The sequence below is a fragment of the Rhopilema esculentum genome, chromosome 16 (genome assembly GCF_057945365.1).
Source record: "Rhopilema esculentum isolate cy_ngs chromosome 16, ASM5794536v1, whole genome shotgun sequence".
Taxonomy (NCBI): domain Eukaryota; kingdom Metazoa; phylum Cnidaria; class Scyphozoa; order Rhizostomeae; family Rhizostomatidae; genus Rhopilema; species Rhopilema esculentum.
The window spans coordinates 4,967,575-4,991,879 of record NC_142830.1 but is presented as its reverse complement, the minus strand read 5'-3'; the positions used below and the strand labels follow the sequence as shown (position 1 = coordinate 4,991,879).

At 37.7% G+C, this 24,305-nt stretch overlaps 1 protein-coding gene across 1 annotated transcript; it reads left to right on the top strand.

The window, feature by feature from the left end:
* Positions 1 to 4,801: 4,801 nt before the first annotated feature.
* On the top strand, positions 4,802 to 11,391 carry LOC135682849 (glutamate receptor ionotropic, NMDA 3A). The gene is made up of 5 exons (XM_065197921.2): positions 4,802 to 6,475; positions 7,066 to 7,622; positions 8,185 to 9,169; positions 10,406 to 10,569; positions 10,889 to 11,391. Exons 1-5 carry the CDS (start codon positions 6,107 to 6,109, stop codon positions 11,283 to 11,285), a joined length of 2,472 nt encoding a protein of 823 aa, XP_065053993.2. The 5' UTR covers positions 4,802 to 6,106; the 3' UTR covers positions 11,286 to 11,391.
* The last annotated feature ends 12,914 nt before the right edge of the window (positions 11,392 to 24,305 follow it).

Genomic DNA, 24,305 nt, shown 5'->3' with positions numbered 1-24,305 from the left:
AAGCCAATCAGAGTGTACTTTACCTCTGCAATCTTTGGCGCGAGCATAGGTGAGATTTGATTTATCAAATCAGAAGTCGAGCTTGCCTCTGCAGCGGTACAGCCAACCAATAGGAATCAGAGTTGACCTATGCAATTGTTTACAGTCGACCTCTGCAAATGTTTGTTGCAACTAATGAAATGAGAATTGACAATCGCTGCTTCACCCCTGCTAAGGAACCTCTAGCTAAGTCAGTCAACCTTGCAATGTCTATTCTGTAGTGTTGTAGGATAACTACTGCGTTCGGAATGCGGGGGGGGGGGCTGGTTCAACTCCTATCGAGATCGGGCTACTAAAAACCTTTTTCCTTTGAATTGCAGGTAAATTTAGTCTTCTCTTTGGGAGTGGCTTCCTTAGAATTCCTTTTGGAACCCCCTATTCAATACCAGTGATACTGATTTTATTCAGAAAAAAATGGGCGTTTCCAACATTAAAGGGCGTGGCATCTCTTTCTGACAACCTTTGCATAGGTAAGAATTCAGGCTGGATCCGCACCTGACAACAACTATCAGCAATGCACGATGGTCTATTGCTGGTCAACAATACGTAAACAAGCTGTCTTCCATGGTACTTTGCAAATCGGAGCAATAGTTTGCGAGTAATTCTAGAATAGACATTCCCAACAATTTCAATGAAAGTACAGGCTTAGGGTGCTTTGCGTGAATTATTTTCAATATTAATTTTTGGCTATTGCTATCAGTGGTGATTTTGTGAATGCCAATTCTTCTATTGATCCTTGCTATATCAATGTTAAGTAAGCGATTTCAATGGGGCACACCCTGTTGATTTTGCTTTCGCTTCATTCGTCTATCTCAATTCTATCTTCCTGTAATTAAATTCTTTATGAAGATCTGAAATGTGAATTGGTCTCTCATTATGGCAGGTTACGAGCTCAGTATTTATTCATAATGCATATTTCAGCCTAAAAAGCTTTTATGGTACTGCCAGGCCTTTCTCAAGCGCTACTTGTACGAGCTAAACCTTAGCTCTCTAAACTCAATCTCTGGATTTGTGGCGCGTGATTTATGTGTTTTGCTAGTTCCTTATATGAAAGTCTCAAGTATCTACATTGGAAAAAAAACAAGCTAGAGAATACTTCTAGATACTTATGTATGAGTAAAGTCATTCAATGGTATCGTTTCTACTTTTATAGAGGGTTGATTTCCTTAATGAGGAATGTCACTGCCTTTATACGCAATGAAACAACGGGAGTGATGCAAGTTTGATGCAGAGAGAGTATGCACAAAAAAGGTGAAATAAGCTGGGAAAGTGGATGAGTGGGGCGAAGGAAATGTACAAACAAGGTAGATTAAAGCGAGGCTGAGCGCTGGGCGTAGGTAGCGTTATTGCGTAATTTAAGACAGAAGGATTGTTGTTATCTAGGATCTTGTCAAACAGAGAGGTGCTATGATTGTATCAAAAAGGGAAGTAGCATAGCTGACGATGAGCTTAAAGCCATGGCTATGGGAGGCGTGGAAATGTGATTGAAAAAATTCTATGCTAGAGTTTTTTTCTATCTAAAGGTGCTTCGAATTTTGAACTTTTCAACAAATATAAGATGGCTCTTTGTTAGAAAATGAGACTTGGACAGCCCTCTTCCCTCTTGATCACTATAGCCAGTGCTCATATATATCGGATGAACTGGGAGAAACTTAATATAGAGTGGTCAAAATATTCCTGCTTTATGTAGATGATGTCATAGTAGAGAGGCTTGCTCACAATACAGTACAATATCATTCAATAAAATACAATACAATGCAATTTTGTTTTTCATTTCTATTCCAAATGTAATAATTTTTCCCTTTCTTACATCCAAAAAAATGTTGAAAGTTTACTTAAATATTTTACAAGTCACACGAAAAACGTTTGAGCCGTTGGTACCACAAAGTTTGAGAATAGCAGCGAAAAGCGAAAACTGGTCTTACTAAAGTAGATTTCGCATGACACCCTTCAGATTATAAGCGTTGGATAACGTCCAAGGGTAAGCAGAAATTTTACATCAAGGTGTGGATCGAAAGAGGAAGACGTGAGAGGGAGAATAGCGCGATTGATTGTTTTTTGTTTCTGACCAATCGCAGCCGCTTATCTCACACCTAGTTAAAGATTCAGAGAGAGAAAACTATCTCTATCTACACAAGTCGGGGTCCCTCTTTTTGCGCCCTTTTTCAGGTAGACAGACTCCAAAACACCTAGACGAAAATACGAGCATTTTACGTCTGATCTTAAACCTCGTTTTGTATGAAGCCAACAGGAGTGAGGGGGATTGTTGAATTTGTCCTTGAAAACTATGGTCAGTGCTCCAAGACTCGTAGCATTATCAAATATGAAACAATGCGCTCTTACTTTCCTTGTACAATTCCATCTTAAAATGATGATTTAATGAAATTTAATCAGAGTTAATTTCACGAGAGGCTTTTGCATTGGCTGTTACTCCTGAGTTGATTATTGACTGTTATTCATATTTTTGGTCTCATGGTTCTCGTGGTTCTCTTGCATTTGCATTACTCGTTTATTGGTATTGCGAAGTAGTCTTGGCCTCCGGGGGTTTTGTTTAGTAATGCTAGGGCAAGATTTATGGCTCATGGCGGTTTTCATTCCCCAGGTTATTCTTGGGGGTATTTAAGGTTTTTGGCATAGTGTTGGTTTCACTTTGCTTGGTGAAAGGCGACTAATAGAGTGTGTTGTTTATTTACCCGGCCATCCCTCCCTCTTTTTCCTCTTGATGCCTTCAATAAAATTTCTCGTACCTTTAGGCATTCCTTTATGCTGTTAGCATTTATTTGGATGCTATTAGGTAGGACTGGTGCATAGGCTGTTAGTGGGGAAAAGAGTCTTTTCTTGTCCTTTCCCTCCCCTTTATCAATTAAATTATTATGGAATTATGGTTATTATGGAAATTCCAAAGTAACCGCTTCCTGCTTAAATCAGTGGTAGGTTTAGCGATTTGCGCCGATGCACCAACGGCCCAACTCGCTCTCGATGATGTGGGAACGTAGCCTCATGACTGAATTTCTGATGTCTAGGGCATGATTTCTGAGGGAGCTCTTTGCCCTTCATTTTGTTGGTATTTTATTCATGAGTTAGAAAATTAATTCAAAGATATATTGTCACACGATGTTGTACGATATGCAATCTATAATATTTATGAAATGTTTATGTAAAATATTACACCTTGAAACGGCAATCGGAAGGAAGTAAAGTTTGTAGTTGCATGATTGTATGAAAGCACATTAGGGAGAGGTTTAATCTGCAGTGATGACTAATTTGGGCAGAGATGCAATTGTTTTTATAGGCATAAAGATAAAAACTAAAAAAACCAATGTGTAAATATAAAATGAGAAAGGGACAAATGAGAAAAAAGGAGATAAGGAGTAATCACTACCACGTGGTTACAGCCTCAAACTCAGATGGGTGTTGATTGTGTGTGCCCTTTGTACGTTTTGGGCAATAAGCTTTAAAGTGGGCAGAAAATGATAAAATAGCAACTCATCAGCCAGAAACCCACGAGGGACATTTTGGGACCTTAATTCGGTAGGTCCATTTCTCGTAGGCGCCCCTCGCAATCCTGTGCCCATTATCACGGTTGCAAACGTAAGGAAATACAGATAAAAAGATATATATATATATGTTATAAAGATAATCAAAATGTAGGAATCAACACAGAATGCTTATCAAAATACTGTAGAGTGTCTGGAGGCACCTTAATTGAGTGCGTGGGGATAAACATGATTTGACGTGGCTCTAGAGACAAGGGGCTGGGAGAAGTATGAAGATTAAGGTGTATAACCTGTACATAGAGGCATAAAGTTAGAGTGGGCAGGGCTTAGTGTGACTATGGGAAGGAAGGGGCAAGTGGGTAGGGAAAAGGAAGAAGTAGGGTACCTGAACTGGAAATGGGTTTGGATGGATGAAGTGGATGGAAATGGACAGGGTTGTTGATAGCCTGGGACAAGGGGGTGGCTGTGGGATGCCTTATCTGTTTCAGGGGCCCCGATTCGGAGCCCCAATTAATAAATGTAAACTTTAGATTTTGAACATGTGCATGTTTCCTTGTATCGGACGCCACAATATCGTTTTCTATAGAGGATGTGGCAAGATTATTGGTGGGAAAAATATTTGTTTTTGTTATATTAACAGTTATATCAACGAGCTATTGTAAAATCACAATACGAATACACCTGAGGGGTCTAGTAGATGAGTTGTAATGGCAGGTATGTGACGCTATGTCACTGAATGAGCCGTTTGATTTGAATATAAAATTGTATTATTATATTTCCAATAGGTGAGATAAGGAGAAATCGTATGTCGAAAGCCATCATCAGATTGTCGAATTCGATTTTTCAAATATCGAACGTGTTCTATTTCATTCGACAAATCGAAAGGTGAATGAATGACATTTTATCTCGCCCACGCTGCTACGTCACCCGAATTGCCATGTTCTGCCTTGGTTCAACAAAAAGTTCAACAAAAAATGAAAAAAAATTATTCATTGCTAAATACTCATGTATTTCATGTAGTCCTTTACTTCGGTGAAGCACAACTCGTTCAAATATGTAGCGATGTTCCAAATACAGGACATTGATTCAGCCATTCTTTTGTCCATTTTGTTCGTTTTCGTCTCTTTATTTCTTCGTTTTTTTGATACCAGTGCTATAACTATGGCAGCTGAAGCAACCTACTCCATTTCATAAACAGAATTGAGGAAGTTTACTCTTATCTAATTCGACAAAATCTGATCGTGTAAAAGGGGCATTCGATGCGACAAATCTAAAGGAAAACTAGATTCGACGTTATCGAATTCGACAAAATCTGACCGTGTAAGAGCGGCTTAAATATTCGTTCATTGACCGCTGGCAGGGGTGGCGCTAGAAACCAAACTACTATGTGCCGACAGTCATAGAAAAATTCACGTGCCGACGAATATAAAATTGGCTGCCGACATATTTCATGAACTCCCATTTACTGTTTCTTGAAATCTTAAAATGTTTTGAAAATGAATGAAAAAACGTTTTAATCTGTCAATTAAATCGTGTATACGTGTATAATCTTTAAACTAACAATTTCGTTGTATGTGCCTAGCTTGTAGGCCTTTACACCGTTTACTGGCTAAGCAAGTTTGAGCCATTTGTTGCCTGGTTTCTGCTAAAGACAGTATAATCTTACTGTTTGGAAATCTTTTTTTTTAAAAGATCGAGGACAACGTCAAGAGCAAGCATATAGGCCCTCTTTGACTGAATATCATGGAAATATCTTGTTGACAGTGACAATGGTTATGCATTTAATAGTTATAACAAGCCCTTGGACAAGAAACCAGAAGAGACCTTCCTGCAAGCGAAGCGAGCAGCAAAATTTTGCGATTACACCCTTTAGTTTAGCTTAAAATACATTTCAGAATATTTCTTGGAAATTTCGGCACTCTGAAACTGTCAAATGAGGAATTTACTTTTTTTATAAGAACAATTATAAGAATCAATCAATACAATTCACATATTGCATACTTCTAGTCGAGGTGTTTTATAACATATTTGAATCTAACGAGGCTCCACACAGCAACCAGTGGTATGAAAACAGCCCGGTTTTTGCAAGAAGTAATAAAATAGAATTAAAGAAGTATACAAATAACATAATTTAAGCAACAGCAAACAAGCAGAACCGAGCAGATTAAAACGTGGATGAATAAAATTAGTCTTTGCGGGAGACAATAAGCAAAAACGTCGAAAATATGGATGCTGATGAATTATTAATGAGAAATCTAAATTGTCTCATCAAGCGCTTGGTTTTGTGAAAAGGACACTCACTGGTTCCCTTCTCTCTTAATGTAGATACCAACGTCGTAGCTAGGATAATAGTTTGAAATCGTGCTCGGTGCCACGGATTCTCGAGATTACGTTGACTCGAATAAAGTTAACAGTTAAAGTTGACTGGAATAAAGTTAATCTAAGCATGTTCAATTGATCTTGGTATACATAACAGAAGTCTATCGGTAAAGGATTCGTTTTGTGCGCCATGGCTTACTTCTGATCTGAAATTTATAGAAGATGAACCAGGAAGAGCCTGCTGGTGAAGGATGAAGATGAAAGATGCAGAACTATGCACGACAATCTTCTGCTTCACGTTGTTGATGTCATCTACAGTAGGTTGTCGTGCATTGGAATACAACATCACAACGTTTGTTGAGAATGCGAACGTCATCGGAAGATCGAATAGTTCTTATCAGCATGTTAACATAAGGAATGCTTCATTTAACATGCGATATGAACTTTTGGACAAGAACAAGGGGCTTGCGAATATCATAGAGGTGTTATCTGAAAATAGTTCAAAAAACAGAGTGGGGCTAGAAACCTACTTTGTTGGAGATAAAATAGAACAGATCTTGCAGGAAGTGCATGCCATCAAGAAAGATGTTCATTCATTGGAAATTGAAAACTGCTCTGAGGTAATAAAGAAAATATCTAGGATTATACTTTAGTGAAATTTGATTTGTGAGTCAACGCAAGCAAAAAATCAAATTGTGTTTGAATTTTTTTTAATCTTAATATTCATTGGCCTACGTCACTTATTATATCGAACATCGACTTGATATAGTTAAAAGTAAGAAGGCTGTCTTGCCCCTACGTATGGCGCATAAATTAGTCGAAGCTTCATGTGTGTGTGACCCGATTAGAGGTCAAACAACATAAATGTTTTGACTGTTAGCAACATCAGTTTAAGAGGGCTGTTTAAAACTTTATCATTTCTTCTCGATATACGAAGCGGGAAAGACATATCTTGAAAACTCCCTTCTTTCCTAGCTAATATTTCCTCTTCCTACGTTTTTGGGACTTTTGTCACATGACGGGACAGGAAAGCCTACGTTAAAAAGATCAAGACGGTTTCGATTTGGTCTTGAGGCGGGCTAAATATTCTTGTGATCTAATAGTGTCAGTGATTTTCTGATTAAATGTTGTTGACAAAAGGCATCAATACTTGAGTGCTTTGAAATTGTTCTTCATTCTTTTCAAGTTTCCTATGTTTTCGTGATAACAGGTATCCATGTTTACCAACAAAGAGCACAAATTCTGTAAAAGATATAAACAAGTGTACGTCAATGCTCTGGAAACATTGATGAAGGATGTGTTCACCCGGCCAGTCATTATTGTTGTAGAAGAAGATCATTGTGCCCATTACTTTGCTGACAAACTAGCTCATGTCACAGATAAACAACGCCAGGATGGCTCAAGGCAGGACACAGGTGAACTATACTTTCACAGGATTGGCGGTGGTTCCACAATGATAGAGGATATTCGTACAATGCTCTATAAGGCTATAACAACATCAACAGCAACAATCATTTTGTTATCCTCGAATGGTTTGACAGAACTAATTTTGGCAAGATCAAAATCAATTGCTACCTTGAAATCAAATGTGATTTGGGTGACGCTTGAGTCAAACATCGAAGAAAGATTTGTTCCTTCAATTTTGCTGAATCTCGAGACCGATGAAAGTGATAATAATTTGCCATCATTAAGTTGGAGCAGCCTAAACTTATTGAACATTAAACAGGCAATGATAGTTGGAACTAAAGAGAATCAACTGTCGAACTCGTAAGTATTCATTTTATTTGCATTCATGCATTTGCATTTGAAAGATGCGAGAATAGTTTCAATTCAAAAAGTGCTCTCTTTAAAAAGAGATTTCTTTGAAAAGAAACGTGGATAATACAACTTCAAAGGCTTAAAAATTATAATTTTTCTGTGCTCCCTCCCCACCTAATAATTAAAAGGGTTCGAAAAAGACAGTTTCAAGCCTTCGTAACTAACGATAGCGAAACAAAATTCATTGAGTACAATGGCTATTTTTTCATAAATTCATCAAAGATTCAATCTTTTGAAGAAAATTTAGAATATCTTTCAGCACATTTTACACATTTTTGTGGAAAGTGGTAAAAATGTCCTTAAAATGAGCCATAATAAGGTGCAACTCAGTGCGATAACTGAGAGATTCGCTTGTTTTTGATGTGCTCCCTCACAATCGTCAACCATCCATGTGCCATATATTGTGTAGTGACTTATTTCTATGAATTCTAATCTACATAATTTTTACTCGCTTCTTTCACAACTGGATATGATTATGATTATGTTTTAACAAATGGTATTTCTACAACAGGGATGCCAAGCTGGTGATTCGGGATGCATTCAATTTGACGCAAAGTGTTTGTCGTACCAAAAATGACAAAAAACAAACTGTTCTGGTTTCTTTGCGACGATCAAATTTCAACTGGTTACCGATGTATTCCTGGTCAAATGAAAAACAAATAACATTACTCTCGTTTGATCCTAAATTGTCATGGCTTACAAGATCAAAATTTCATAAATCACTGTTAAGGGTTGTCACGATTCTCGAAAAGCCTTTTGTGGCGGTTGTTCCTGAATACCTTGATAAGGAGTCGCAGTCGTGTAGTCAAGGTATTCCTTGTAGGGTTCCACACTCGGTACATAATGTTACAAACTGGCAAAGATCTTGCTGTATTGGGTTTACAATGGACCTTCTTGAACGGCTGCAAGACGATTTGTGGATCTTGATTGATCTTTACGTAGTTGGAGACGGGCTATACGGGAGTGTTGTTGATGGAGAATGGAACGGGATGGTTGGAGAACTTGTTAAAGGAAATGCTGATTTGATTATGGCACCTATAACAACAACTTCAAAAAGATCTAATGTCATTGACTTTGGGGAAACGGTTCTAGATGTAGCTTTTGCCATTGTTCTTCTCTCCAATCAAAAGACTGAGTTTCCATTCGTCAACCTGAGCTTTGTAGAAAATATTGACGGATCTTTATTGTTAGTTCTTCTTGCAATGTTTTTGTTCGGACTTTTCTTCATTTATCTCCTAGAAAACACGCTATTTTTTAAAAGAAACGAGAGCTCAAAGAAGATTTATAACTTTAAGGATGGCTTCTCGTACATTTCGGGGATTACATTTCAAAGAGATCTTGGTGGAAAGAACCCGAAGAAAAGCTCGGCAAGGATCAGTTTTGTCGTCTTTGCTTTTGCAATGGTGATTGCTATGTCTACGTACACTGCAACTCTGACTGCTGTAAAAGTCAAACAAGAAGATCAGGATGTTTTTCAAGGAATGAACGACCCAAAGGTATGGTGTTAAAGCTTTTTGGCAGCTTTTTTTCACAACTGTATTGACAAATTTCTTTTTTTCTAGCTTTAAGCGATTGCTTAAAAAAGCCTGTAGTGATTGAGTCATGTTTATATAATTACTTCCAACAGAGATTTCCAAACTTGTTACCCCAAGACACTTAGGTGGGTGATGATCCTGAATTGAGATGCCTCATAGAAGCGTTTTTAATTCTTGCTTCTTATCTTCATGTGATTATGTAAGTTTCCTCTACTACCATTAAACAAAAACTAAAGAAATACACTGCAAGCCGTGTCCTCAAGACCCCACTCAATATGCAAGAACAGTTGTCTTTGAAAATATGATCTAAGTTTCAGTGCCATAGAGTTGCAATACCTCTATTACGAAATCTGAGTAGCTTTTTATATGAAGGTATAAAAGGTTGATTTAACGATAACAGATTTAATCTAAATAGGCCTAACGGAATATTGTTTTGATTGCTTTTAATCAATGATGGATTCAGACATTTTATAGCGAATGAGTTTTGCGTTGAAATTCCCTTTACAATGAAAACTCTGGTTATTTGGTCTGTGCAACTTTCTCCGCTGGTTTAACAAGACTGCGAGAACAAAAATTAAGCTAAAGTTCTCCACATTTCTTCCAAATTTGAAAGCGAGCTTAAAAGTACGTCTTGGTTCTATACAGTCATGCTGCAACTTCCTACAGAGTAATTTGTCCATAAATTTTCAAACAAGCCTGTGTTTTGGAGCAAAGGATAAAGGTTCTGAGGCTTCTTCCAGTGGACTGCTAAAATGTGAGTATCAAACAATGGGAGTTTTCAAACTTCATTTTTCCGTAAAATCAAAAATACGAGCACAAACAATAAGAAAAAATCTATATGACCAAAAAGCATGGCGATAAAACTGAATCTGAGCTCAAAAAAGTCGTACAATGCAGTTCAGAGTAGTGTCCAAAACGAGGCCAGAGCTTGAATTGGTGTATTGACTTGGTTCGACACGGCATGGCTCGACGTATAAAACGGCCCGTGGTTGGAAACATGATTTAGCAAATAGACAAGTTCAGTGACAGCTCTGAACTTTCCGTGCTATTTTCAACGTCATTTGACTCTGGTAATGAAAACCATAAAAGTGTTTCTGTAGCTATTGCATTATGTCTTAAGTGAAATCCCAAACATTTTATAAGGGTGGCATATTTTTAAGCACCTTCATATCATTCTAAACTCTCTTCTTATCACAGCTACAGAATCCTACAAGTAATTTCAAATTTGCTACAATCAAAAGCTCAAGCCTTGAGGAATACTTCAGGTTTTCTACCAATTCACACTTCCATAACATGCACTTATTCATGCATCAATACAACAGCAATACAACTGAAGATGGGCTAAAGAAACTTCTCAATGGGTAGGCTCTTAAACGTTTCTTGAATAAAAATTGCTAAGATTCACTTCATTTTTATGTCTCTTATAACAAGTTATCTTATCAATGCATCATGTCCTAGCCTCAGTGTACTGCTTCAATATTGATTAAACGAAAATCCCGAGCCATCCTAAAACCTGACAAAGTCTCGCATTTGAGCCTTTTTTAATGTTTCATACTGCCAGAATTCCTCAGTTATATCAAAAGCTCTGCTAATGGTTAGAGTTACTGTTTTATTTTGTACTTATATTTTCTAAGTTTTCATGCGGAATTTCTTTTGTGAATACGAATTTATCCTACGCAGGCAACTTCAAGCTTTTATCATGGAATATCCATTGGCCCAATATCATTCTTCCAAACATAAGAATTGTAATCTCCAAGTTGTCACAACTTCATCAGGGAAATCTTCGTGGAATGTCGCATTCCAACACAGTTCTGCCTGGAATAGCGTTATCTCTAAGAAAATACTGGAGTACAAGGAGCAAGGATTAATTTCTGATGTCTATAGGAAGTGGATGCATAGCAGGTGCACGACTCAAAGTGGAGTTTCAGTAACACATAATGAATTTACAATAAAACATTTTGGGGGATTCATAGTTATTCTTAGCGTATCTTTTATCATTTCTTTTGTCATTCTTTTTTTGGAACACATTTTTTATAAGAAAAAGGAGCACACTGATAGATATAAATTGAAAGCTTAGGTCCTTCTGCTACATGTGGTACAAGAAAGCAACTAGACGTATACTGACCATTATCTAACCGTAATATGTCTTCCATTGTATTTTAGTGTACATCGGAACTGCGATGAATGTACAATGCCTGCCAAAAGTCTTGGAACACTGACATCAATTTCCAAGGTCAAAACCAATCATCCCCCTCTCCCCCACGGAACAATGTTGGTTTACTATCAAACGGACTAGGATTTTAGGAAGCACTTTCTTTTGCGCTTCTTTTATGATATTTCTCTAAATCATCAACATTGTTTGAGGGGGAAGGGGGCGGAAGTAGCAAATTTTTTTCATGAAAGGAATGAAAGATATCAAATGCAGCGTAAATTGGTGGGTGTTCCAAGTACTTTTGGCAGGCATTGTCTGAATTTCATTTTGAAGCTTATTAGATATTCCACCAAAACCAATATCCTCCTATAGGTTTTTGATGGTGCTGATTCCATTTCTGCCATTTTCAACATCGTACGTGTTACCGATTAGGAGATATGGGGGTATTGTCTCTTTTCGGGGGTGGGGGCAAGCTACCCCCATAAAACTAAATGCCATATTTCAATTAAGGTGAAAATTGCTAAAATCAAAATCGATTTCCAATAAATAAGATCAAGATTGTATTTTGAATCTTTTCAAAGGCTCGTAGCCAGATGGCTGTCTAAGAAATAACGGGATAGATGAAGGAGACAAATATGAGTGGCAGCTAGAAAATAATCTAAAATTGGAAAGGATGCAATTTTATAAAAGTGACATCGATTCCTCTGTTTCATGTTTCTAATTATAGATAAGGTCGTATTTGAGAATTATGTCGGGTAGTTGCTCTCCTTTTATCACGGATTTACAAGTTGTCATTCATATAGGCCCTTGTTGTGCAATTCAGTGCCCAAATGACAAATTTCAGAGTGTTTACCTAAATTGTAGAAAGGAACCCCGTGTTTCCCACATCAGAGTTCCCAACTGATTGATCTTCTATTCCATGTTGGTTGGTAAGGGAACTGAAATAAAACTGACATCCACTCGCCTTCCTGCGCTCCTAAATGCTTGGCCCAGAAGCACTACAAAGGAAGCCCTCTTCCCTACTGTTACTGCATTGCCAAAATGGCCTTTAAGTTAGACTCTACCTGCTACTTTTGTCTTCATAAAGCGCAAGGCAGATTATTTCATCGTTAATTGATTGCTGTATTTGTTTGCGTGACATTTGCCACAACAAAATATATTATTTCATCGAATGTAGCGCGCGTCGATGTGAAGGACAAGGCCCCGCAAGGCAACTCTCACCCTCGGAAATGAACGCTTGTAGACCGTTGTGTAGACCGTGGCTGTTTCTTCGCAATTTTCTGACTTGTCAGGGGGATGTTTGCCCCCAAATTCACCCAAAAGGTGTATAATAATACCCCTCAAAGATAAAATTAACCTTTGTATGAATTCCATGAAGAAAACGGCAAAATATGACGAAAATCCCACGGTCTACACTCAAAAGGAGAATAAGATCTAGAGTACTTCAAATTCAATTCTCAGAAAGTGTAGACCGTTGACACTTTCCTGAATTTCTTCAGTTTTACAACTTGTATCGATCTGAAAACCTACAATATTTTTTATACCAGCCATGCACACCTACTGACGAGGTTTCGTCTACTTTCTTTGAAAAATACGATTTTTATGAACATTTTAAATGTGTAGACCGTGGCTGTAGACCGTTGGTAACCATTGGCAATAGGCATTTTCATACTACATCACGTGCCCATTAGGAAAGGAGCGTTCTTTCAATTCCTAGCATACTTTAACAATGGAAAACGAACAATTATAATTGGCACAAACCATTTTCCAATTACTGGGACAAGGGAAGATAGAAAATAATAGGGAATGGGGTGTCTATGAGCGCTACCATGTTGCCACATGTGAATGCGAAGGAGCATAGCCTAAGCAAATTTATTAAATTCGTAGATGGTTTTGGGAGGGTTATGGTGCATAAAATTGAGCCATTTGCACAGTTTCTCACCAGCATGTTGTTCGCAATTATTTATATCATGCATGGTTTGTAGACATTCTCATGAATTTTTTTGTTTTTTCATCAACAATTAAACCATAAATAAGGGGACTTTTCAGCAAAAAAACACTTTTTCAAAAGCACTAAACTATACTGTTTTTCCTTTGAAAATTGATAGTTTTCTTAAACCGATGATCGAATTCTGCACAAAATACTTGTATTCAATAATGATTTAAATGATATTGACGGAAAAAATCAGTAGAATGTTTTTTGTAACAAATAACAATACTCGGACTATATCATACTATATCAATCGTTCAGAGTCCAAACCCCCTCCCCCCTTTTAACTGGGTAAAGAGTGAAAATTTCGAATTTTCATTAGTAGCATTGAGATCAGCACCATCGAAAACCCTAGGGTAGCACAATGTTTTGATATCGCAGATTGCTGTTTTCGAGAAAATTTTCAGACAATGCCTGCCAAAAGTCTTGGAACACTGACATCAATTTCCAAGGTCAAAACCAATCATCCCCCTCTCCCCCACGGAACAATGTTGGTTTACTATCAAACGGACTAGGATTTTAGGAAGCACTTTCTTTTGCGCTTCTTTTATGATATTTCTCTAAATCATCAACATTGTTTGAGGGGGAAGGGGGCGGAAGTAGCAAATTTTTTTCATGAAAGGAATGAAAGATATCAAATGCAGCGTAAATTGGTGGGTGTTCCAAGTACTTTTGGCAGGCATTGTCTGAATTTCATTTTGAAGCTTATTAGATATTCCACCAAAACCAATATCCTCCTATAGGTTTTTGATGGTGCTGATTCCATTTCTGCCATTTTCAACATCGTACGTGTTACCGATTAGGAGATATGGGGGTATTGTCTCTTTTCGGGGGTGGGGGCAAGCTACCCCCATAAAACTAAATGCCATATTTCAATTAAGGTGAAAATTGCTAAAATCAAAATCGATTTCCAATAAATAAGATCAAGATTGTATTTTGAATCTTTTCAAAGGCTCGTAGCCAGATGGCTGTCTAAGAAATAACGGGATAGATGAAGGAGACAAATATGAGTGGCAGCTAGAAAATAATCTAAAATTGGAAAGGATGCAATTTTATAAAAGTGACATCGATTCCTCTGTTTCATGTTTCTAATTATAGATAAGGTCGTATTTGAGAATTATGTCGGGTAGTTGCTCTCCTTTTATCACGGATTTACAAGTTGTCATTCATATAGGCCCTTGTTGTGCAATTCAGTGCCCAAATGACAAATTTCAGAGTGTTTACCTAAATTGTAGAAAGGAACCCCGTGTTTCCCACATCAGAGTTCCCAACTGATTGATCTTCTATTCCATGTTGGTTGGTAAGGGAACTGAAATAAAACTGACATCCACTCGCCTTCCTGCGCTCCTAAATGCTTGGCCCAGAAGCACTACAAAGGAAGCCCTCTTCCCTACTGTTACTGCATTGCCAAAATGGCCTTTAAGTTAGACTCTACCTGCTACTTTTGTCTTCATAAAGCGCAAGGCAGATTATTTCATCGTTAATTGATTGCTGTATTTGTTTGCGTGACATTTGCCACAACAAAATATATTATTTCATCGAATGTAGCGCGCGTCGATGTGAAGGACAAGGCCCCGCAAGGCAACTCTCACCCTCGGAAATGAACGCTTGTAGACCGTTGTGTAGACCGTGGCTGTTTCTTCGCAATTTTCTGACTTGTCAGGGGGATGTTTGCCCCCAAATTCACCCAAAAGGTGTATAATAATACCCCTCAAAGATAAAATTAACCTTTGTATGAATTCCATGAAGAAAACGGCAAAATATGACGAAAATCCCACGGTCTACACTCAAAAGGAGAATAAGATCTAGAGTACTTCAAATTCAATTCTCAGAAAGTGTAGACCGTTGACACTTTCCTGAATTTCTTCAGTTTTACAACTTGTATCGATCTGAAAACCTACAATATTTTTTATACCAGCCATGCACACCTACTGACGAGGTTTCGTCTACTTTCTTTGAAAAATACGATTTTTATGAACATTTTAAATGTGTAGACCGTGGCTGTAGACCGTTGGTAACCATTGGCAATAGGCATTTTCATACTACATCACGTGCCCATTAGGAAAGGAGCGTTCTTTCAATTCCTAGCATACTTTAACAATGGAAAACGAACAATTATAATTGGCACAAACCATTTTCCAATTACTGGGACAAGGGAAGATAGAAAATAATAGGGAATGGGGTGTCTATGAGCGCTACCATGTTGCCACATGTGAATGCGAAGGAGCATAGCCTAAGCAAATTTATTAAATTCGTAGATGGTTTTGGGAGGGTTATGGTGCATAAAATTGAGCCATTTGCACAGTTTCTCACCAGCATGTTGTTCGCAATTATTTATATCATGCATGGTTTGTAGACATTCTCATGAATTTTTTTGTTTTTTCATCAACAATTAAACCATAAATAAGGGGACTTTTCAGCAAAAAAACACTTTTTCAAAAGCACTAAACTATACTGTTTTTCCTTTGAAAATTGATAGTTTTCTTAAACCGATGATCGAATTCTGCACAAAATACTTGTATTCAATAATGATTTAAATGATATTGACGGAAAAAATCAGTAGAATGTTTTTTGTAACAAATAACAATACTCGGACTATATCATACTATATCAATCGTTCAGAGTCCAAACCCCCTCCCCCCTTTTAACTGGGTAAAGAGTGAAAATTTCGAATTTTCATTAGTAGCATTGAGATCAGCACCATCGAAAACCCTAGGGTAGCACAATGTTTTGATATCGCAGATTGCTGTTTTCGAGAAAATTTTCAGACAATGCCTGCCAAAAGTCTTGGAACACTGACATCAATTTCCAAGGTCAAAACCAATCATCCCCCTCTCCCCCACGGAACAATGTTGGTTTACTATCAAACGGACTAGGATTTTAGGAAGCACTTTCTTTTGCGCTTCTTTTATGATATTTCTCTAAATCATCAACATTGTTTGAGGGGGAAGGGGGCGGAAGTAGCAAATTTTTTTCATGAAAGGAATGAAAGATATCAAATGCAGCGTAAATTGGTGGGTGTTCCAAGTACTTTTGGCAGGCATTGTCTGAATTTCATTTTGAAGCTTATTAGATATTCCACCAAAACCAATATCCTCCTATAGGTTTTTGATGGTGCTGATTCCATTTCTGCCATTTTCAACATCGTACGTGTTACCGATTAGGAGATATGGGGGTATTGTCTCTTTTCGGGGGTGGGGGCAAGCTACCCCCATAAAACTAAATGCCATATTTCAATTAAGGTGAAAATTGCTAAAATCAAAATCGATTTCCAATAAATAAGATCAAGATTGTATTTTGAATCTTTTCAAAGGCTCGTAGCCAGATGGCTGTCTAAGAAATAACGGGATAGATGAAGGAGACAAATATGAGTGGCAGCTAGAAAATAATCTAAAATTGGAAAGGATGCAATTTTATAAAAGTGACATCGATTCCTCTGTTTCATGTTTCTAATTATAGATAAGGTCGTATTTGAGAATTATGTCGGGTAGTTGCTCTCCTTTTATCACGGATTTACAAGTTGTCATTCATATAGGCCCTTGTTGTGCAATTCAGTGCCCAAATGACAAATTTCAGAGTGTTTACCTAAATTGTAGAAAGGAACCCCGTGTTTCCCACATCAGAGTTCCCAACTGATTGATCTTCTATTCCATGTTGGTTGGTAAGGGAACTGAAATAAAACTGACATCCACTCGCCTTCCTGCGCTCCTAAATGCTTGGCCCAGAAGCACTACAAAGGAAGCCCTCTTCCCTACTGTTACTGCATTGCCAAAATGGCCTTTAAGTTAGACTCTACCTGCTACTTTTGTCTTCATAAAGCGCAAGGCAGATTATTTCATCGTTAATTGATTGCTGTATTTGTTTGCGTGACATTTGCCACAACAAAATATATTATTTCATCGAATGTAGCGCGCGTCGATGTGAAGGACAAGGCCCCGCAAGGCAACTCTCACCCTCGGAAATGAACGCTTGTAGACCGTTGTGTAGACCGTGGCTGTTTCTTCGCAATTTTCTGACTTGTCAGGGGGATGTTTGCCCCCAAATTCACCCAAAAGGTGTATAATAATACCCCTCAAAGATAAAATTAACCTTTGTATGAATTCCATGAAGAAAACGGCAAAATATGACGAAAATCCCACGGTCTACACTCAAAAGGAGAATAAGATCTAGAGTACTTCAAATTCAATTCTCAGAAAGTGTAGACCGTTGACACTTTCCTGAATTTCTTCAGTTTTACAACTTGTATCGATCTGAAAACCTACAATATTTTTTATACCAGCCATGCACACCTACTGACGAGGTTTCGTCTACTTTCTTTGAAAAATACGATTTTTATGAACATTTTAAATGTGTAGACCGTGGCTGTAGACCGTTGGTAACCATTGGCAATAGGCATTTTCATACTACATCACGTGCCCATTAGGAAAGGAGCGTTCTTTCAATTCCTAGCATACTTTAACAATGGAAAACGAACAATTATAATTGGCACAAACCATTTTCCAATTACTGGGACAAGGGAAGATAGAAAATAATAGGGAATGGGGTGTCTATGAGCGCTACCATGTTGCCACATGTGAATGCGAAGGAGCATAGCCTAAGCAAATTTATTAAATTCGTAGATGGTTTTGGGAGGGTTATGGTGCATAAAATTGAGCCATTTGCACAGTTTCTCACCAGCATGTTGTTCGCAATTATTTATATCATGCATGGTTTGTAGACATTCTCATGAATTTTTTTGTTTTTTCATCAACAATTAAACCATAAATAAGGGGACTTTTCAGCAAAAAAACACTTTTTCAAAAGCACTAAACTATACTGTTTTTCCTTTGAAAATTGATAGTTTTCTTAAACCGATGATCGAATTCTGCACAAAATACTTGTATTCAATAATGATTTAAATGATATTGACGGAAAAAATCAGTAGAATGTTTTTTGTAACAAATAACAATACTCGGACTATATCATACTATATCAATCGTTCAGAGTCCAAACCCCCTCCCCCCTTTTAACTGGGTAAAGAGTGAAAATTTCGAATTTTCATTAGTAGCATTGAGATCAGCACCATCGAAAACCCTAGGGTAGCACAATGTTTTGATATCGCAGATTGCTGTTTTCGAGAAAATTTTCAGACAATGCCTGCCAAAAGTCTTGGAACACTGACATCAATTTCCAAGGTCAAAACCAATCATCCCCCTCTCCCCCACGGAACAATGTTGGTTTACTATCAAACGGACTAGGATTTTAGGAAGCACTTTCTTTTGCGCTTCTTTTATGATATTTCTCTAAATCATCAACATTGTTTGAGGGGGAAGGGGGCGGAAGTAGCAAATTTTTTTCATGAAAGGAATGAAAGATATCAAATGCAGCGTAAATTGGTGGGTGTTCCAAGTACTTTTGGCAGGCATTGTCTGAATTTCATTTTGAAGCTTATTAGATATTCCACCAAAACCAATATCCTCCTATAGGTTTTTGATGGTGCTGATTCCATTTCTGCCATTTTCAACATCGTACGTGTTACCGATTAGGAGATATGGGGGTATTGTCTCTTTTCGGGGGTGGGGGCAAGCTACCCCCATAAAACTAAATGCCATATTTCAATTAAGGTGAAAATTGCTAAAATCAAAATCGATTTCCAATAAATAAGATCAAGATTGTATTTTGAATCTTTTCAAAGGCTCGTAGCCAGATGGCTGTCTAAGAAATAACGGGATAGATGAAGGAGACAAATATGAGTGGCAGCTAGAAAATAATCTAAAATTGGAAAGGATGCAATTTTATAAAAGTGACATCGATTCCTCTGTTTCATGTTTCTAATTATAGATAAGGTCGTATTTGAGAATTATGTCGGGTAGTTGCTCTCCTTTTATCACGGATTTACAAGTTGTCATTCATATAGGCCCTTGTTGTGCAATTCAGTGCCCAAATGACAAATTTCAGAGTGTTTACCTAAATTGTAGAAAGGAACCCCGTGTTTCCCACATCAGAGTTCCCAACTGATTGATCTTCTATTCCATGTTGGTTGGTAAGGGAACTGAAATAAAACTGACATCCACTCGCCTTCCTGCGCTCCTAAATGCTTGGCCCAGAAGCACTACAAAGGAAGCCCTCTTCCCTACTGTTACTGCATTGCCAAAATGGCCTTTAAGTTAGACTCTACCTGCTACTTTTGTCTTCATAAAGCGCAAGGCAGATTATTTCATCGTTAATTGATTGCTGTATTTGTTTGCGTGACATTTGCCACAACAAAATATATTATTTCATCGAATGTAGCGCGCGTCGATGTGAAGGACAAGGCCCCGCAAGGCAACTCTCACCCTCGGAAATGAACGCTTGTAGACCGTTGTGTAGACCGTGGCTGTTTCTTCGCAATTTTCTGACTTGTCAGGGGGATGTTTGCCCCCAAATTCACCCAAAAGGTGTATAATAATACCCCTCAAAGATAAAATTAACCTTTGTATGAATTCCATGAAGAAAACGGCAAAATATGACGAAAATCCCACGGTCTACACTCAAAAGGAGAATAAGATCTAGAGTACTTCAAATTCAATTCTCAGAAAGTGTAGACCGTTGACACTTTCCTGAATTTCTTCAGTTTTACAACTTGTATCGATCTGAAAACCTACAATATTTTTTATACCAGCCATGCACACCTACTGACGAGGTTTCGTCTACTTTCTTTGAAAAATACGATTTTTATGAACATTTTAAATGTGTAGACCGTGGCTGTAGACCGTTGGTAACCATTGGCAATAGGCATTTTCATACTACATCACGTGCCCATTAGGAAAGGAGCGTTCTTTCAATTCCTAGCATACTTTAACAATGGAAAACGAACAATTATAATTGGCACAAACCATTTTCCAATTACTGGGACAAGGGAAGATAGAAAATAATAGGGAATGGGGTGTCTATGAGCGCTACCATGTTGCCACATGTGAATGCGAAGGAGCATAGCCTAAGCAAATTTATTAAATTCGTAGATGGTTTTGGGAGGGTTATGGTGCATAAAATTGAGCCATTTGCACAGTTTCTCACCAGCATGTTGTTCGCAATTATTTATATCATGCATGGTTTGTAGACATTCTCATGAATTTTTTTGTTTTTTCATCAACAATTAAACCATAAATAAGGGGACTTTTCAGCAAAAAAACACTTTTTCAAAAGCACTAAACTATACTGTTTTTCCTTTGAAAATTGATAGTTTTCTTAAACCGATGATCGAATTCTGCACAAAATACTTGTATTCAATAATGATTTAAATGATATTGACGGAAAAAATCAGTAGAATGTTTTTTGTAACAAATAACAATACTCGGACTATATCATACTATATCAATCGTTCAGAGTCCAAACCCCCTCCCCCCTTTTAACTGGGTAAAGAGTGAAAATTTCGAATTTTCATTAGTAGCATTGAGATCAGCACCATCGAAAACCCTAGGGTAGCACAATGTTTTGATATCGCAGATTGCTGTTTTCGAGAAAATTTTCAGACAATGCCTGCCAAAAGTCTTGGAACACTGACATCAATTTCCAAGGTCAAAACCAATCATCCCCCTCTCCCCCACGGAACAATGTTGGTTTACTATCAAACGGACTAGGATTTTAGGAAGCACTTTCTTTTGCGCTTCTTTTATGATATTTCTCTAAATCATCAACATTGTTTGAGGGGGAAGGGGGCGGAAGTAGCAAATTTTTTTCATGAAAGGAATGAAAGATATCAAATGCAGCGTAAATTGGTGGGTGTTCCAAGTACTTTTGGCAGGCATTGTCTGAATTTCATTTTGAAGCTTATTAGATATTCCACCAAAACCAATATCCTCCTATAGGTTTTTGATGGTGCTGATTCCATTTCTGCCATTTTCAACATCGTACGTGTTACCGATTAGGAGATATGGGGGTATTGTCTCTTTTCGGGGGTGGGGGCAAGCTACCCCCATAAAACTAAATGCCATATTTCAATTAAGGTGAAAATTGCTAAAATCAAAATCGATTTCCAATAAATAAGATCAAGATTGTATTTTGAATCTTTTCAAAGGCTCGTAGCCAGATGGCTGTCTAAGAAATAACGGGATAGATGAAGGAGACAAATATGAGTGGCAGCTAGAAAATAATCTAAAATTGGAAAGGATGCAATTTTATAAAAGTGACATCGATTCCTCTGTTTCATGTTTCTAATTATAGATAAGGTCGTATTTGAGAATTATGTCGGGTAGTTGCTCTCCTTTTATCACGGATTTACAAGTTGTCATTCATATAGGCCCTTGTTGTGCAATTCAGTGCCCAAATGACAAATTTCAGAGTGTTTACCTAAATTGTAGAAAGGAACCCCGTGTTTCCCACATCAGAGTTCCCAACTGATTGATCTTCTATTCCATGTTGGTTGGTAAGGGAACTGAAATAAAACTGACATCCACTCGCCTTCCTGCGCTCCTAAATGCTTGGCCCAGAAGCACTACAAAGGAAGCCCTCTTCCCTACTGTTACTGCATTGCCAAAATGGCCTTTAAGTTAGACTCTACCTGCTACTTTTGTCTTCATAAAGCGCAAGGCAGATTATTTCATCGTTAATTGATTGCTGTATTTGTTTGCGTGACATTTGCCACAACAAAATATATTATTTCATCGAATGTAGCGCGCGTCGATGTGAAGGACAAGGCCCCGCAAGGCAACTCTCACCCTCGGAAATGAACGCTTGTAGACCGTTGTGTAGACCGTGGCTGTTTCTTCGCAATTTTCTGACTTGTCAGGGGGATGTTTGCCCCCAAATTCACCCAAAAGGTGTATAATAATACCCCTCAAAGATAAAATTAACCTTTGTATGAATTCCATGAAGAAAACGGCAAAATATGACGAAAATCCCACGGTCTACACTCAAAAGGAGAATAAGATCTAGAGTACTTCAAATTCAATTCTCAGAAAGTGTAGACCGTTGACACTTTCCTGAATTTCTTCAGTTTTACAACTTGTATCGATCTGAAAACCTACAATATTTTTTATACCAGCCATGCACACCTACTGACGAGGTTTCGTCTACTTTCTTTGAAAAATACGATTTTTATGAACATTTTAAATGTGTAGACCGTGGCTGTAGACCGTTGGTAACCATTGGCAATAGGCATTTTCATACTACATCACGTGCCCATTAGGAAAGGAGCGTTCTTTCAATTCCTAGCATACTTTAACAATGGAAAACGAACAATTATAATTGGCACAAACCATTTTCCAATTACTGGGACAAGGGAAGATAGAAAATAATAGGGAATGGGGTGTCTATGAGCGCTACCATGTTGCCACATGTGAATGCGAAGGAGCATAGCCTAAGCAAATTTATTAAATTCGTAGATGGTTTTGGGAGGGTTATGGTGCATAAAATTGAGCCATTTGCACAGTTTCTCACCAGCATGTTGTTCGCAATTATTTATATCATGCATGGTTTGTAGACATTCTCATGAATTTTTTTGTTTTTTCATCAACAATTAAACCATAAATAAGGGGACTTTTCAGCAAAAAAACACTTTTTCAAAAGCACTAAACTATACTGTTTTTCCTTTGAAAATTGATAGTTTTCTTAAACCGATGATCGAATTCTGCACAAAATACTTGTATTCAATAATGATTTAAATGATATTGACGGAAAAAATCAGTAGAATGTTTTTTGTAACAAATAACAATACTCGGACTATATCATACTATATCAATCGTTCAGAGTCCAAACCCCCTCCCCCCTTTTAACTGGGTAAAGAGTGAAAATTTCGAATTTTCATTAGTAGCATTGAGATCAGCACCATCGAAAACCCTAGGGTAGCACAATGTTTTGATATCGCAGATTGCTGTTTTCGAGAAAATTTTCAGACAATGCCTGCCAAAAGTCTTGGAACACTGACATCAATTTCCAAGGTCAAAACCAATCATCCCCCTCTCCCCCACGGAACAATGTTGGTTTACTATCAAACGGACTAGGATTTTAGGAAGCACTTTCTTTTGCGCTTCTTTTATGATATTTCTCTAAATCATCAACATTGTTTGAGGGGGAAGGGGGCGGAAGTAGCAAATTTTTTTCATGAAAGGAATGAAAGATATCAAATGCAGCGTAAATTGGTGGGTGTTCCAAGTACTTTTGGCAGGCATTGTCTGAATTTCATTTTGAAGCTTATTAGATATTCCACCAAAACCAATATCCTCCTATAGGTTTTTGATGGTGCTGATTCCATTTCTGCCATTTTCAACATCGTACGTGTTACCGATTAGGAGATATGGGGGTATTGTCTCTTTTCGGGGGTGGGGGCAAGCTACCCCCATAAAACTAAATGCCATATTTCAATTAAGGTGAAAATTGCTAAAATCAAAATCGATTTCCAATAAATAAGATCAAGATTGTATTTTGAATCTTTTCAAAGGCTCGTAGCCAGATGGCTGTCTAAGAAATAACGGGATAGATGAAGGAGACAAATATGAGTGGCAGCTAGAAAATAATCTAAAATTGGAAAGGATGCAATTTTATAAAAGTGACATCGATTCCTCTGTTTCATGTTTCTAATTATAGATAAGGTCGTATTTGAGAATTATGTCGGGTAGTTGCTCTCCTTTTATCACGGATTTACAAGTTGTCATTCATATAGGCCCTTGTTGTGCAATTCAGTGCCCAAATGACAAATTTCAGAGTGTTTACCTAAATTGTAGAAAGGAACCCCGTGTTTCCCACATCAGAGTTCCCAACTGATTGATCTTCTATTCCATGTTGGTTGGTAAGGGAACTGAAATAAAACTGACATCCACTCGCCTTCCTGCGCTCCTAAATGCTTGGCCCAGAAGCACTACAAAGGAAGCCCTCTTCCCTACTGTTACTGCATTGCCAAAATGGCCTTTAAGTTAGACTCTACCTGCTACTTTTGTCTTCATAAAGCGCAAGGCAGATTATTTCATCGTTAATTGATTGCTGTATTTGTTTGCGTGACA